The 17,022-nt window shown below is 38.8% G+C and overlaps 1 protein-coding gene across 1 annotated transcript; it reads left to right on the forward strand.

Moving 5' to 3' along the window:
- Positions 1-12,359: 12,359 nt before the first annotated feature.
- Fie (Fire exit) lies at positions 12,360-13,924 on the forward strand. Its single transcript, XM_065226215.1, has 4 exons — positions 12,360-12,687; positions 12,765-12,951; positions 13,078-13,290; positions 13,361-13,924. Exons 1-4 carry the CDS (start codon positions 12,592-12,594, stop codon positions 13,597-13,599), a joined length of 735 nt encoding a protein of 244 aa, XP_065082287.1. The 5' UTR covers positions 12,360-12,591; the 3' UTR covers positions 13,600-13,924.
- The last annotated feature ends 3,098 nt before the right edge of the window (positions 13,925-17,022 follow it).

Genomic DNA, 17,022 nt, shown 5'->3' on the forward strand with positions numbered 1-17,022 from the left:
CGTTTTAGTTGTTTTATTTTCGTTTCTCCAGAAAGCCTTAAGGTTGCCAATTTTGTTTTGTTGTTGAAGTTTTTGCAGTTTTTCATCACGCGCTGAACAATCATTACCACTCGTAATATGTAGCCTGTAAACAAACGAATCAGTACTGATAAGTAAGAGGAAAACACTTATCTAGATAAGTAGCACATTCATCGATTTATCTATCGACCTGTTGTTGCCTATCTTTAGGGGAATATTTTACCAAGCAGATTTTGATGTTGATCTCATTAGGACTAGTGTAGCGTCATCATTCTGAATGACACACCCGAATTGGACATGTTTTGCTTGATCAGATCACTGCAAGAAGCGTCGAAGATGCTTTTAAACAACACAAGTAAGATGTGCCAAAACAAGTGTAAAATTACACATAACCACTAGGAAAGCCTTCATTTCTAGCGCCTCTTTGTTGAACGAAACGAAATCTGTTCGAATTTTGTGTGTTACCTAAATAATCTACGCCGTTTCATCTACAATGAATCTATTGTTATATAGTCTTCCAGATGTATATTTACAAACACACATAAAAACACACCATGGTAGGATATTTAGTGATACTCGTCCGTTAGGAGACACTTGCTAGTAAAACTATAAAAGCCTGTTGGAAAAACTGCTACCTAAAAGTAGAACACTAACCAAATGTTAACAGAATATAATCTAAGCCACACTTACACACATTCTGTTTAGTATGTAGGTTACACTCGTAAATACAAATACACAAACATCCAAGGAAAAACAATAATTCTAAACGAAACGAACAAAATCCTTTAGATACTGGTTGCCGTGTGTACTACTATTAACACTTTTGCGCTTTATTGTTACACCGTAACCGTCAGTACATACATGCATAAACTTATCGTCGACAACCTGTTAGTATAAGTCGGGTATGGACAAAGCATCCAACATATAAACACAACCACACACTGGCACATGTACGCGCATAGCACACACATCACTGATCAATCAAGTACCGTAGATACCGTTCAATAAAGTATTATAAAACACAGAAAAAAAAATCTAAGAAACCAAACATAGACTGCACCTTTAAATAATAATAAAAAAAAAACAATACACATTATACATGCAAACAAACAAAATTTAGCAAAACCAAAAGTCGGAAAACAAGCAATACTTACAACAGACGGTCAACCGTCAGTTTTTGACGTTTTGAAGTAAAGGCGGTCGCCGAAAGGGCGGTTTACACAACAACGGCTTTCTAAAGATACCCTTTGCTTTTTAAGAGATCTACCAACACATTTAACAACAACAACAACAGCAACAACAACAACAACAATAATTACTCAACTCCTGTGTGGTGGTAGCAATTTTACCGTACAATTATCTAGTGTAGACCATAGGACCTATAGGTTTTGCTGGCAGCATGGAAACCGACATAACTCACCTGAACAATTTTGAACACAGTCGAATGGATGGAAGCAGAAACAAGCAACAACAGCCTACTATATGTAGCCTACACACACACACACACACTATATGTAGACTAGATGTCTGCAGTTGGGCAGTCTTTGGCTGGGATGGCCTATCAAGGATACACAAGGAACAGAAATATATAGATGCGCCCTTTGGGAAATACAGTAACTTCGGTTGTTGTGGGACTCCGTTCTGTGTCTAAGACAATTCGAAACGACCAACGTGAAGCCGCGTTATCAAACGACTCGTAGGGAGCATACATGAATGACGTAGCATTTGCGTGGCGGATTTCAGCATCTGAACACCCCCCAAATGGCGATTAGAGCCATATTTAAGGAGATAAAACGATTTAAAGGTTTTGGAAGCCCACCGGTCGACAAATAAAGGTTTTTCAAATATTTTATACTGGGAAATTTCGGTATGAAAATTTCACCCCCCAATTCGCGATTAGAGCCATATTTAAGGAGATAAATCGATTTAAAGGTTTGGGAAGCCCCTCGGCCGACAAATAAAGATTTTTGAAATAGAGTACATTGGGAAATTTGGGTATGAAAATTTCGAGCATCTGAACACCCCCCAAATCGCGATTGGAGTCATATTTAAGGAGATAAATCGATTTAAAGGTTTGGAAAGCTCCCCGGCCGACAAAAAAGGTTTTTAAAATATTTTATCCTGGTAAATTTTGGTATGAAAATTTCGAGCATCTGAACACCCCCCAAATCGCGATAAGAGCCATATTTAAGGAGATAAATCGATTTAAAGGTTTGGGAAGTCCCCCGGCCGACAAATGAAGGTTTTTGAAATATATTATACTGGGAAATTTTGGTATGAAAATTTCGAGCATCTGAACACCCCCCAAATTGCGATTAGAGCCATATTTAAGGAGATAAATAAAGGTTTTTGAAATATTTTATACTGGGAAATTTTGGTATGAAAATATCGAGCATCTGAACACCCCCCAAATCGCCATTGGAGCCATATTTAAGGAGATAAATCAATTTAAAGGTTTGGGAAGCCCCCCGGCCGACAAATAAAGGTTTTTCAAATAATTCACACTGGGAAATTTTGGTATGAAAATTTCGAGCATCTGAACACCCCCCAAATTGCGATTAGAGCCATATTTAAGGAGATAAATAAAGGTTTTTGAAATATTTTATACTGGGAAATTTTGGTATGAAAATTTCGAGCATCTGAACACCCCCCAAATCGCGATTAGAGCCATATTTAAGAAGATAAATCGACTTAAAGGTTTGCGAAACCCACCGGCCGACAAATAAAGGTTTTTGAAATTTTTTATACTGGGAAATTTGGGTATGAAAATTTCACCCCCCAATTCGCGATTAGAGCCATATTTAAGGAGATAAATCGATTTAAAGGTTTGGGAAGCCCCTCGGCCGACAAATAAAGATTTTTGAAATAGAGTACATTGGGAAATTTGGGTATGAAAATTTCGAGCATCTGAACACCCCCCAAATCGCGATTGGAGTCATATTTAAGGAGATAAATCGATTTAAAGGTTTGGGAAGTCCCCCGGCCGACAAATGAAGGTTTTTGAAATATATTATACTGGGAAATTTTGGTATGAAAATTTCGAGCATCTGAACACCCCCCAAATTGCGATTAGAGCCATATTTAAGGAGATAAATAAAGGTTTTTGAAATATTTTATACTGGGAAATTTTGGTATGAAAATATCGAGCATCTGAACACCCCCCAAATCGCGATAAGAGCCATATTTAAGGAGATAAATCGATTTAAAGGTTTGGGAAGTCCCCCGGCCGACAAATGAAGGTTTTTGAAATATATTATACTGGGAAATTTTGGTATGAAAATTTCGAGCATCTGAACACCCCCCAAATTGCGATTAGAGCCATATTTAAGGAGATAAATAAAGGTTTTTGAAATATTTTATACTGGGAAATTTTGGTATGAAAATATCGAGCATCTGAACACCCCCCAAATCGCCATTGGAGCCATATTTAAGGAGATAAATCAATTTAAAGGTTTGGGAAGCCCCCCGGCCGACAAATAAAGGTTTTTCAAATAATTCACACTGGGAAATTTTGGTATGAAAATATCGAGCATCTGAACGCCCCCCAAATCGCGATTAGAGCCATATTTAAGGAGATAAATCGATTTAAAGGTTTGGGAAGCCCAAATGGACAAAGCATCCAACATATAAACACAACCACACACTGGCACATGTACGCGCATAGCACACACATCACTGATCAATCAAGTACCGTAGATACCGTTCAATAAAGTATTATAAAACACAGAAAAAAAAATCTAAGAAACCAAACATAGACTGCACCTTTAAATAATAATAAAAAAAAAAACAATACACATTATACATGCAAACAAACAAAATTTAGCAAAACCAAAAGTCGGAAAACAAGCAATACTTACAACAGACGGTCAACCGTCAGTTTTTGACGTTTTGAAGTAAAGGCGGTCGCCGAAAGGGCGGTTTACACAACAACGGCTTTCTAAAGATACCCTTTGCTTTTTAAGAGATCTACCAACACATTTAACAACAACAACAACAACAGCAACAACAACAACAACAATAATTACTCAACTCCTGTGTGGTGGTAGCAATTTTACCGTACAATTATCTAGTGTAGACCATAGGACCTATAGGTTTTGCTGGCAGCATGGAAACCGACATAACTCACCTGAACAATTTTGAACACAGTCGAATGGATGGAAGCAGAAACAAGCAACAACAGCCTACTATATGTAGCCTACACACACACACACACACTATATGTAGACTAGATGTCCGCAGTTGGGCAGTCTTTGGCTGGGATGGCCTATCAAGGATACACAAGGAACAGAAATATATAGATGCGCCCTTTGGGAAATACAGTAACTTCGGTTGTTGTGGGACTCCGTTCTGTGTCTAAGACAATTCGAAACGACCAACGTGAAGCCGCGTTATCAAACGACTCCTAGGGATGATGATGATGATGATGATGATGGTCCCACCTCTTACCCCTACAAAGGTTTGAGCTGGACGAGTTATCTTTAAGATAATTAAATATAAACATTTTAACCAGGTTTGCAAACAAAATCGAGCTGGTTACAATTACAGATATAAATGTCCTGTTAAATATGCTATAGGCATCAACCAAAAACATTCAAAGGTGTAACTAGTTATCAAAAGTCCAAGTATAGTCCTCGACAATACTTCCATTTACACGTGACCTGGGATTTACACGTTTAAGCTTCCGCAGTGCCAGGACTATATCCAAGGAAACGACTTCCAGCCAACCCTTTACTAATTCAAGGCTTTTGCCACAATTTCCACGTATTAGTCATTTATACCTGTATTCCGCGCGCGAGGCTCAAACCATCGTAGACTACTCAAAGCTATTTTTACTATTACTACTACAAAATCAAAAAACTAAAAATCCATCATCACCATCGAGGCAAACAATGTAGTTTTTTGTATATGCTACACCAATTACTAAAATGTCTATATGACAGTCTCCATACAAAATAATCCGTTAGAGATAACTTTGTCAAGATACATGATTTATCCATTCATAAAAATTTAACTGCTCAATAAACAGCTTTTACATGTGAAATGCAGCGTCTCTTGAATTCTGTAAGTGTAGTTGCACGCTTGATGTGTCTAGGCATCGAATTGAAAACATTTATACCTTTGAAAAATAATGAATTTTGTGAAGCATTATTCAAAAGATGTGGTGTTCTTACTTCATCCGCGTTTCTAGTGTTATATCTATGAAAATCACTTCCTCTTTCAATCCGATCACACAAATATCGAGGCAGCAAACCGTTAACTACTTTAAAAATGAACACCATAGTCAAAAACACAATTCTTTGCTTCACTGACAGCCATTGCAAAGCGTCCAGCATAAAAGTTGAGGAAGTGAATCTATTACATCTTAAAATCAAACGCATTACTTTATTCTGCAAACGCTGTAATCTCGATATTTGTGTTTCATTGGCCAAAAATAAAATGGAAGAGCAAAAGTCTAGATGAGGGGAGATGATTGATTTGTATAACTGTATTTTACTACCAATAGTTAAATCGTTTTTCAAGCGACATAGAATTCCATACTTCTTGGCAATTTTCTTGATGACATTGTCAATATGAGAATTGAACTTGAGTTTGTCATCAATAATCACGCCAAGATATTTAATTTCCTGAACGCGATCAAGTGTCTCATCATCAATAACAACAGAGACATCATCATCTACACGATTCCGCGAAATTACCATGAATTTAGTTTTACTTATATTCAATTTCAATTGTTTATACTTCAACCATCTACTTAGAGAACGCAAATCTTCATTCAAGCGTGAAACGGCTTCTTCTAAATCTTTAGCTGCAATGAATAACACAGTATCGTCAGCAAAAAGATTAATATCACAAAACCGTAAAACTCGTCGCATGTCATTAATATACATAATAAATAAAAGGGGCCCTAATACACTTCCCTGAGGCACTCCAAGGTCATTGTCCACGGGACAAGATACAAAATCATTAAAAACAGTCCTTTGTGTTCTGTCAGATAAATAGCTTTCAAACCATTTGTATGCAGAACCCGAAATTCCAAAGCGCTTGATTGTTCTCAACAATAAGGGCCTAGAAATTGTCTCAAAAGCGCGTTTTAGATCCAAAAACACAGCAACAATCGTATCTTTATGCTCCAAATTTTCTTTCCATTTAGCTAACACTAAGTTTAACGCGGTTTCACAAGAATGGCCTTCCCGGTATCCCGATTGTTCCGGTATCAACAAACAGTTACTATTTAAATATTCTAACAGCTGGCCTTTTACAACAAGTTCCAAAATTTTCTCTAATGTGTGCAACATGTTGATGGGACGAAACTCTTCGGCTTTAATCGTCCCAGCAACTTTTTGTATAGGAACAACTAAAGATTCTTTCCAAATATGCGGCACGTGCCCAGATTGCAATGATTGATTAATAAGGTCCCGCAGAGTGTGTCGAATGACATGAAAGCAATCTTGAATAACTCTAGCATTAACATTATCTACTCCAGCCGTTTTTCCTAATGAAAAGCAAATATTTTTAAGTTCATCTAATGTAATTGGGTGAAAACCATTAAATCTACAATTACTATTAATCGGCTGTTTTATTTCGTCCGGTTCATTGATCAGTTCAATAGATTGATTGATCAGTGAAACGCTCTCGACGAAATAGTCATTAAACTTAGAAGCAATTACTTGTTCTGACTGTTCTAATATGCCATCAAAAGTTATGGTCCGCGATTTACAATTACTAGGCTTCATCAAAGATTTCAAAATTTTCCATAACTCTTTGCTGTTGTTTTGATGCTGATCAATTTTCCTCTGAATATATTCACATCGAGTTTTCTTAATCGATTGTGAATATTTATTACGCACGACCGTGTACCTATTCCAATGATTATCACTATTAGATCTACAAAACTTTTTGTACCATTTGTCCCTCTTACGTTTAAGACGCAAAAGATCCAAATTGTACCAGCTGTTCGAGTTTTTCAAAGAAACAAACTTTTGTTCAACTAATTTATTGGTACAAGTTTTCAAAACGTTAGTAAGAACAGCTGCATCTTCATCTAAAGTTTCGGTAACTAATGGAAAATCCACGCTTCTCTCAACAAGATTCGAAACAGCTTGCTTCGAATATTTCCTCCAGCACTTCAATTTTACAAAATTATCGTTATCGTTAACACTGTCTAAGAAATTAATTACTAAAGTTTCATGATCGGTTATTTTCAAATCAGCTTGAGTAACTGAACTGACAGAATCAAAATTAGAATAAACATGGTCAATCAAAGTTCTACTGTGCCGGGAAATACGCGTACATTCACTTACTAATTGTTTTAAATTAAAGAAATCAGCTAATTGCTTCAGATGGTTCGAATTGCTAGTATCGTGCCAATTAATGTTAAAATCACCCGCAAGTATATTTAATTTACTAGAATCTAAAAATGTCTCGAACCAGTTCTCTAAAATTTCAATAAAACGCTGATTACTTGAACTGGGAGAATGATACAAAACACCATAATTACCCATCTTCATGCCACGTTCAACTGTAATGCCTAAGAACCAATTGCCATCAATAACTTCGTTTTGGCGAATATTGAATTGAACTGATTCTTTGACATAAATAGCAACACCGCCAGTGTGCCTCGAATGTGACAAACAAGCAGCAGCTTTATATCCCGGAATGCTATACTGATCAAAAGATTCAATTTCTACAATATGTGTTTCTGCTAACAAAACCAAAAGTGGACGATTTTCTTCTACAATCTGACGTAATGTTACGTAGTTTGTAGATAACCCCGCAATATTTAAATATAAAATCTCTAATTTACTCACATTACTACTGGAACTTGGTTGCTATTTATTGAAATGTAAGCTGCTTTTTTTCTGATCATATAGTTTTTTATACACAAAACAATTAGAACTAAATGCTGCGTGGTTGACGTCCAAATTTAATTTACGCTCCTTATTAGTTTTTAAACAATTAACGCATTTCAATACAGTTGACGTACACTTAGAGGTGCTATGTTGTTTGCTGCATCTAGAGCATCGTTCGCAATTTTTGCAATCCGTGCTTTTGTGCCCAAATTCTCCACATCTGAAGCATCGCAAAACATTAATCGCGGGAACTATCGAGCACCGATCAAACCCTACATTTACTTTTTTCGCACATAACAAACATTTATACGTCTCGATATCGACTTCAATCACAACACTAAACTTGTTGTAAGTGAAGCGTGGATTTTCAAACATGTTAACTACTTTTACATCATTAATTGCGATGTCTTCATTTTGACTTTTTAAGAAGTCATTGAAGACATCGGAGGAATACTGATCGCTCATGCCCACCACTTTTAACATTGGCACCGATGTGGGAACAACAGCGTTGTAGTTTTCACCCAAATTGCTTTCAATGCCCTTTTTCACCTCATTTACATTGTATCCTGTTGCACACTCAACAATAATGGAGCCATCTTTCCCGTTTCTAAAGTTACTGATTTTGTGTGTTTTTGGATCCAGGTTTGTTTTCAAAAACTTGCGAGTTTCCTCGCAGTCTTGTTTGGACTCTTTAGGTTTAATCACAATGACCGGGCGAGCCTTACGGTTGTTCAGTTTTTTACTTTAAAACTTACTTTTATCATTTTCAACTTTATTTTTACTGATATCCTTACTTTTACTGTCCCCTTGTCCATTTTTCAAAGCATCAGCGAAACTACATTTAACTTTATCATTAGTAGAATTCTCTTCGTCATGACTATTACTATTACCATCGGGGATTCGACCCGCTTCAGAGGGAATCGGCCCAGATCCACTGCTATTATTCATTGCAACTAAATTTTTGTCCGCAATAATTCTCGAAAATGAACTAGTCATATTTTCCAATTTTTCATTTAATAATATTTCAAGTCCGCCAACACCCCCCAAATCGCGATTAGAGCCATATTTAAGGAGATAAATCGATTTAAAGGTTTGAGAAGTCCACCAGCCGATAAATAAAGGTTTTTCAAATATTTTATACTGGGAAATTTTGGTATGAAAATTTCGAGCATCTGAACGCCCCCCAAATCGCGATTAGAGCCATATTTAAGGAGATAAATCGATTTAATGGTTTGGAAAGCTCCCCGGCCGACAAATAAAGGTTTTTAAAATATTTTATCCTGGTAAATTTTGGTATGAAAATTTCGAGCATCTGAACACCCCCCAAATCGCGATTAGAGCCATATTTAAGGAGATAAATCGATTTAAAGGTTTGGGAAGTCCACCAGCCGATAAATAAAGGTTTTTCAAATATTTTATACTGGGAAATTTTGGTATGAAAATTTCGAGCATCTGAACACCCCCCAAATCGCGATTAGAGCCATATTTAAGGAGATAAATCGATTTAAAGGTTTGAGAAGTCCACCAGCCGATAAATAAAGGTTTTTCAAATATTTTATACTGGGAAATTTTGGTATGAAAATTTCGAGCATCTGAACGCCCCCCAAATCGCGATTAGAGCCATATTTAAGGAGATAAATCGATTTAAAGGTTTGAGAAGTCCACCAGCCGATAAATAAAGGTTTTTCAAATATTTTATACTGGGAAATTTTGGTATGAAAATTTCGAGCATCTGAACGCCCCCCAAATCGCGATTAGAGCCATATTTAAGGAGATAAATCGATTTAAAGGTTTGGGAAGTCCACCAGCCGATAAATAAAGGTTTTTCAAATATTTTATACTGGGAAATTTTGGTATGAAAATTTCGAGCATCTGAACACCCCCCAAATCGCGATTAGAGCCATATTTAAGGAGATAAATCTATTTAAAGGTTTGGGAAGCCCACCAGCCGATAAATAAAGGTTTTTCAAATATTTTATACTGGGAAATTTTGGTATGAAAATTTTGAGCATCTGAACACCCCCCAAATCACGATTAGAGCCATATTTAAGGAGATAAATCGATTTAAAGTTTTGGGAAGCCCCCCGGCCGACAAATAAAGGTTTTTGAAATATTTTATACTGGGAAATTTTGGTATGAAAATTTCGAGCATCTGAACACCCCCCAAATCGCGATTAGAGCCATATTTAAGGAGATAAATCGATTTAAAGGTTTGGGAAGCCCACCAGCCGATAAATAAAGGTTTTTCAAATATTTTATACTGGGAAATTTTGGTATGAAAATTTCGAGCATCTGAATAACCCCCAAATCGCGATTAGAGCCATATTTAAGGAGATAAATCGATTTAAAGGTTTGGGAAGCCCCTCGGCCGACAAATAAAGATTTTTGAAATAGTTAACATTGGGAAACTTTGGTATGAAAATTTCGAGCATCTGAACACCCCCCATATCGCGATTAGAGCCATATTTAAGGAGATAAATCGATTTAATGGTTTGGAAAGCTCCCCGGCCGACAAATAAAGGTTTTTAAAATATTTTATCCTGGTAAATTTGGGTATGCAAATTTCGAGCATCTGAACACCCCCCCAAATCGCGATTAGAGCCATATTTAAGGAGATAAATCGATTTAAAGGTTTGGAAAGCGCACTGGCCGCCAAATAAAGGTTTTTGAAATATTTTATTCAGAGAAATTTTGATATGAAAATTTCGAGCATCTGAACACCCCCCAAATCGCGATTAGAGCCATATTTAAGGAGATAAATCGATTTAAAGGTTTGGAAAGCTCCCCGGCCGACAAATAAAGGATTTTGAAATATTTTATACTGGGAAATTTTGATATGAAAATTTCGAGCATCTGAACACCCCCCAAATCGCGATTGGATCCATATTTAAGGAGATAAATCGATTTAAAGGTTTGGAAAGCTCCCCGGCCGACAAATAAAGGATTTTCAAATATTTTATACTGGGAAATTTTGATATGAAAATTTCGAGCATCTGAACACCCCCCAAATCACGATTAGAGCCATATTTAAGGAGATAAATCGATTTAAAGGTTTGGAAAGCTCCCCGGCCGACAAATAAAGGATTTTCAAATATTTTATACTGGGAAATTTTGATATGAAAATTTCGAGCATCTGAACACCCCCCAAATCGCGATTGGAGCCATATTTAAGGAGATAAATCGATTTAAAGGTTTGGGAAGTCCACCAGCCGATAAATAAAGGTTATTCAAATATTTTATACTGGGAAATTTTGGTATGAAAATTTCGAGCATCCGAACACCCCCCAAATCGCGATTAGAGCCATATTTAAGAAGATAAATCGATTTAAAGGTTTGGGAAGCCCCCCGGCTGACAAATAAAGGTTTTTCAAATATTTTATACTGGGAAATTTGGGTATGAAAATTTAGAGCACCTGAACACCCCCCAAATCGCGATTGGAGCCATATTTAAGAAGATAAATCGATTTAAAGGTTTGGACAGCTCCCCGGCCGACAAATAAAGGATTCTGAAATATTTTATACTGGGAAATTTTGGTATGAAAATTTCGAGCATCTGAACACCCTCCAAATCGCGATTAGAGCCATATTTAAGGAGATAAATCGATTTAAAGGTTTGGGAAGCCCCCCGGCCGACAAATAAAGGTTTTTCAAATATTTTATACTGGGAAATTTGGGTATGAAAATTTCGAGCACCTGAACACCCCCCAAATCGCGATTGGAACCATATTTAAGAAGATAAATCGATTTAAAGGTTTGGACAGCTCCCCGGCCGACAAATAAAGGATTCTGAAATATTTTATACTGGGAAATTTTGGTATGAAAATTGCGAGCATCTGAACACCCCCCAAATCGCGATTAGAGCCATATTTAAGGAGATAAATCGATTTAAAGGTTTGGGAAGCCCCCCGGCCGACAAATAAAGGATTTTGAAATATTTCATACTCAGAAATTTTGGTATGAAAATTTCGAGCATCTGAACACCTCCCAAATCCTGATTAGAGCCATATTTAAGGAGGTTAATCTCTTTTCCCATTTTTCCCGAAGGTTTCACTTCAGAAATTGGAGAAATTGCAGAAGGTCGAGTAGCATTACTCGCGAGGCATTCCATTTTTATAGTAAATCAGCCTTAGGCATAGCTTTTTGCGTATGTATTAGATCTATTTCATCCTAGTTTTATTTATGGCTAATTAATATTTACAACATGGAGCGAAGGCGTTCGAAAAAGGGAGGTTAAGCACGGGTTGTACTTAGTAGGACGAAACTTAGATCAAAATCCCAATTTTCGTTTTCTAAAATGTATGAAGTTCATTATTTAGTTTTTGAGTTGTTTTCAACGGCCGTGTCAGTTGTTCCCAACAGTCCAATATGGCCCAAAGCACCCTTATTTGCTCTCTATTTACATCCCATTTCCCCGTATCGCGCAGAATCCTCTTCCATTCCTTTATGAACGTTTTCCTCCGTGTGTGTAGCACAAACAACGCACGACACGACGGAAGGAAATTTTCATTCTCGTGTTTCCCATTACGCCAGAATGTAGTCCACGTTCGACGGTCGGAATATTGTCTTACATTTCGGTGTGAAAAATAGTGTAAATCATTGTGTAAGAGCCTCGTGAAAACTCGAATCCAGTGCGAATCGCCAGCACAAGTGTCGTTTCCTTTGTCATATCGCACAAAAGACTGCTCGCAGGTTTAGAAACTCGCCCGAGGAAGAAGCTTTGAAAATGCGTTTGATCGATAAAGTCAGGGAAATCGTCACGGTCCCCGTGTCGCCCAAGTACCTACGAATCTCGACCATTCTGATTGCAATTTACAAAGTGGTACGGTTTTGCTTCAATTAGAAGGGAAAAGTACAAGCGAAAGACAATAATGATAATTTTGAAAATGTTTTCCACAGCTAGTTGCCCATGTCTTGCTCTTCATCATGCTGCTGGGTTTGGCCCACGCAGAGGAGATGAGTGCCATCCTCGGAGCGGACATTGCCGATCAGAAGGAGCGGGAGGAGTATGTTTACATTCCCACCAATGCCAAAGGCGAGACCATGAACCAGCTGCGCTTCAAGTCGGCTGCCAACCTTGCGTCGGGTGAGTTGCCCTATTTTCCACTTTTTGGCAACCCTTCAAATGCGTGCTGTTTGTTGTGCATTGCGTGATGTCTACCCTGAAGGCGATTTGCATGCCGAGATATTTATTAATTTTCAACTTTTTCAGTCACACTTTGTATGCTGTACATTGGGACCACCTTGGCGACGATCTACGTTCTGAGCTGTCTGGGTCTGTTGATCGGAACGCTCCGCAACCGGCACGAGTTCTTCATCCCGTGGATGGTGGTGGACTTTTTCGGAACGTTGATCTCGGCATCCGTCATGATCGCATTCGGCTACAACAAGATGGCCTATTCCGTCATTGGAAAGTGGCAGTATTGTAAGAAAATCTAATTTCAGAACATTAATAATGGCACATGAGTGTGATTGCGACAATTTATTTTTTTCAGGGGGCTTCTGCGCCGTTATGACGGTATTCAATGTCGTCATTTGGATGGTGGTGCGGATGTTCTACAAGAATCTGGTGCACATGACGAAGCTGCGCGAAGTGGCCGTGGTGGCCATTCCGTGCCCGTCGCCGGGATCGAAGCAAATTCCGTACCATTTCCGCAAGGAGAATATGCACCTGAGTGACGGGGGCCTGAAGCACATTCTGTTCGATTCGAATGAGGCGAACTATTTGGTCTAAAGTGACACAGCGGAGCACGCTGAGTGTGTGTGATGGTTAACAGCAAATTGTGTGATATCGAACATATTGATGATGTATTTGCAAACAGATCTCCTGTGTCGTTTCGACCTGTTTGAATGCTTAAAATTTGAATTGGGAATGAGAAGGTGTGGACAATTGGTTGGGAAATTCATTAGAAAAATGATTGTTGGAAAGTTACACCGAGTATGACATAAACGATACTAATAAATATGAACAATGCAAAACCTATAATAAACTCTCCTAAACTCCTCTAAAATAAACTCTCTCTAAAATAGTGAATAAAATATGATCTTATGTCTTGTAATGTGTACTGATTGTGCGTTTCTTTTAACGATTGTATGACAAAAGGTCGAGACAGCGGCGCCGGTGGTGTAGTGGTAAGCGTGATTACCTCTCACCCCAGCAGGCCTGGGTTTAATCTCGGCGCCGCCGGGATGTTCTGAGACATAACATCTCCGATCACGCCTTCCTACGGAAGGGAAGTAACGCCGTTGGTCCCCGGTTCATGAATGATAGGTCGATAGGTAGGATCCAGGTGTGGGAGCTGCCTCCCTGACGTCGGCAGCATTGGTGGTCAGCACGGAAAACAAGATCGACGGAAGGAAAAAAAGGTCGAGTGACAAAACGTCGAAAGGATAAAACGTCGAATGATTCAAAGAGGGACATAAGGTCAAATGGTGGTACATCTAGTTGTGAAGCCAAATAGTGGAAAGAATACTTGACAGACGTAATGACCGTTACGTTAAATATTAAATGACTAATCCTAGCTTTCAGTGTCTACACATGGAAATAGCAAAAGAACTATACAATCTGAATAAACTTTTCCACCGATTGATTCAACATCAGCTTGTAAAAAATATATAATAAAGTTCATTCAATAAGAATACTGTTCCAAAGGATTTAACCAGAGGTTATAAGAAAGAACAAGCAGAGCTGAGCATGAGCATTAACGATCATACATTTCAGTAGTTGCTACTCCGTGATTTATCAGATTAAGCGAAATTTGCACAAAGAACCATATGAATGGGGTTTGGGACTAGCAATCCATTCTCAGTGTACAAAATCCGGAGAATCCTTATTTTTGAGGTCAATAACGGCGTCGGCCACGTCCTTACGGTCATCGGGGAGGGACAGGATTGTTATTTTAACGGCCGTTGCTACTAGAGACCGAGTATACCTCTGCATCTCCACGGTTGTCACGGGAAGGACGTTTTTGTTAATGGCGGGGGTCTTGGACTGAAGTTCCAGCGGAATGAAAGGCCGAGTTTTTTTTAATGTTTGATGCTATAAACTTTATTTACACGAGATGTACACACATCGAGTTTACTTTTGCGAATGATACAAAATGGCGCACACAGCAGAAGGCTGATGCTGCGCTCTCGCTCTGCTACCGTCTCTTTCGCTATCACTGTCACTACAGGATAGCTCTTTGCATCAAGGTGTGTAGTTAAAGGTGGCATGACCGTTGTTACACCAACACTCCTCCTCAACGAACACTGCCATCCTATGACGACAATCCCAGCATCCGTGCAAACTTCATCTGTTTCACTGAACCCACCGGTTTAGTGAGTACATCAGCCACCATGTCTTCAGTTGGACAGTACTGCAACTCGATGCATCCGTCATCACACAGTTGTTTCACGAAATGTCCCCGCACCTCAATGTGCTTGGACCGACGACTCTTGCGTTCTGAGGTTACGAACTGTATACAGCTTTGGTTATCCTCCATCACTTTGACAGGATCGCTCAGCTGTTCACCCATGTCCTTCAGCAAGCTCCGAAGCCAGATCAGTTCCTGACTAGCATCACTCAGCGCCACATATTCGGATTCCATCGAAGACAGTGTGACGCAACTTTGCCTTCGACTAGCCCACGATACTGCTCCACCGGCATAGTGGAAGACGAATCCTGTTGTTGATCTTCTTGTACCAACGTCACCAGCCCAATCGGCATCCGAATATCCGATTAGCTTTCCAGCCGCATCGCTGTACTTCAATCTCCACTCTTTCGTTGCCTTTAAATAGCGGACAACACGTTTTGCCGCTATCCAATCCGCCTACGTAGGCGCACTCACTTTACGACCCAATATCGCTACGCAAGCTGCTACATCCCGCCTAGCACACACGGAAATGTAGAGAAGCGCTCCAACAATACTTGGATAATCCATCCCGTCCGACAGTTGAGGACTTTTATCTTCCGTGCTCTGGAAACCCTCTTCCATTGGCGTCTTCGCCCGCTTTGCATCACGGAGCCCAAACTTCTCCGCAACACGATCGATGTACCCTTCCACTGAAACACTGTACTTTCCATGTTCCTTCCGAATCTCTAGTCCCAAGAAGTAATTGAGCTCTCCAAGATTGGTGATTTCGAAATACTGCTTCAGCACTTTATATACCGCTTCGATCTTCGCTTCATCTTCGCAACCAACCAAAATATCGTCCACATACACAATCAGGTATACACGTTTTCCATGAAGCAGCATTGTGTGCAGGCACGGTTCAGCAACATACAACTGTTCGGCTATTTCGGTAACCACAAAGGCCTTTGGTTGGTCATTAGTAAATTCGTCTAAGTAGATGGCACCTGAGCCATCCGGACTTCGCACGCTGCCGCTGTATTCCTCCAGTGAGATAAGACTGCATCAGAAATCGACTTCACAATAGCATTCACTTCCTCACTTGCATTCACTTACTAACTGCACTATAAAAATCGAAGCCGATTACTTAATACCTTTTTTAATAATCCTCGAAAATTGAATCTAAAACAAACGTTTGCACCTCATTTGCAGTCAAACTCAACTTCATTGTCTCGCCTGCTGCCTTTCCTTCTTGCTTTTATTTGGTCATTCACATAGCATCTTTCCATATCCTTGCTCGCTGCTCCAGGCTTGATGGAGATTCACTCGCGAATTTGAAATGAGCCGAGCGTAGCATTTTTCTGAGGAGTAGAATGCCTACTGCCAAATCATTCCACTGAGCTTCAGATAAAATAAGAGTGAGGTTTGCTGCCATTCATGTTCATGTTTTCTATCACACGCTCTTACTCTCACTCTGGGTGAACTCTGAGCTTCTTGCGTCGAACAAAAAAGTCATCCGGAGTCTCGAAAAGCGCACCTCACGTTAAATCATCCTCTCGCTGAAGTTCACTCTCCCTCTCTCTCGAGGAGTTTTTGTATTTTTTTTTTTTTTTTTTTAACTCTTTATTTGTTCCAAATTCAAAATAAATTACATATCATTTTTAACCTAGGTGCTCCAGTTACTACAGCAACTTACCAGCCTTAATTGTTATGATATATATCTAAGTGTTTTTACATTGTTCCTGTCTTGGCAATTATGTATTTTAAACAGGTTTTTTAAACCTGCATGTCAGTATAACAATTGATAGCTTAAAACTAAATAACTA

This window comes from Ochlerotatus camptorhynchus, unplaced genomic scaffold (assembly GCF_037179485.1).
Source record: "Ochlerotatus camptorhynchus isolate MF236.1 unplaced genomic scaffold, CSIRO-AGI_Acam_v1.1 ptg000247l, whole genome shotgun sequence".
NCBI lineage: Eukaryota > Metazoa > Arthropoda > Insecta > Diptera > Culicidae > Ochlerotatus > Ochlerotatus camptorhynchus.

Bases quoted from the DNA above. Each gene is read 5' to 3' on its own strand.
- Fie (XM_065226215.1), top strand. From the start codon at position 12,592: ATGCGTTTGATCGATAAAGTCAGGGAAATCGTCACGGTCCCCGTGTCG. The intron at 12,688-12,764 runs GTACGGTTTTGC...TGTTTTCCACAG, and splicing joins TGATTGCAATTTACAAAGTG to CTAGTTGCCCATGTCTTGCT. The intron at 12,952-13,077 runs GTGAGTTGCCCT...CAACTTTTTCAG, and splicing joins GGCTGCCAACCTTGCGTCGG to TCACACTTTGTATGCTGTAC.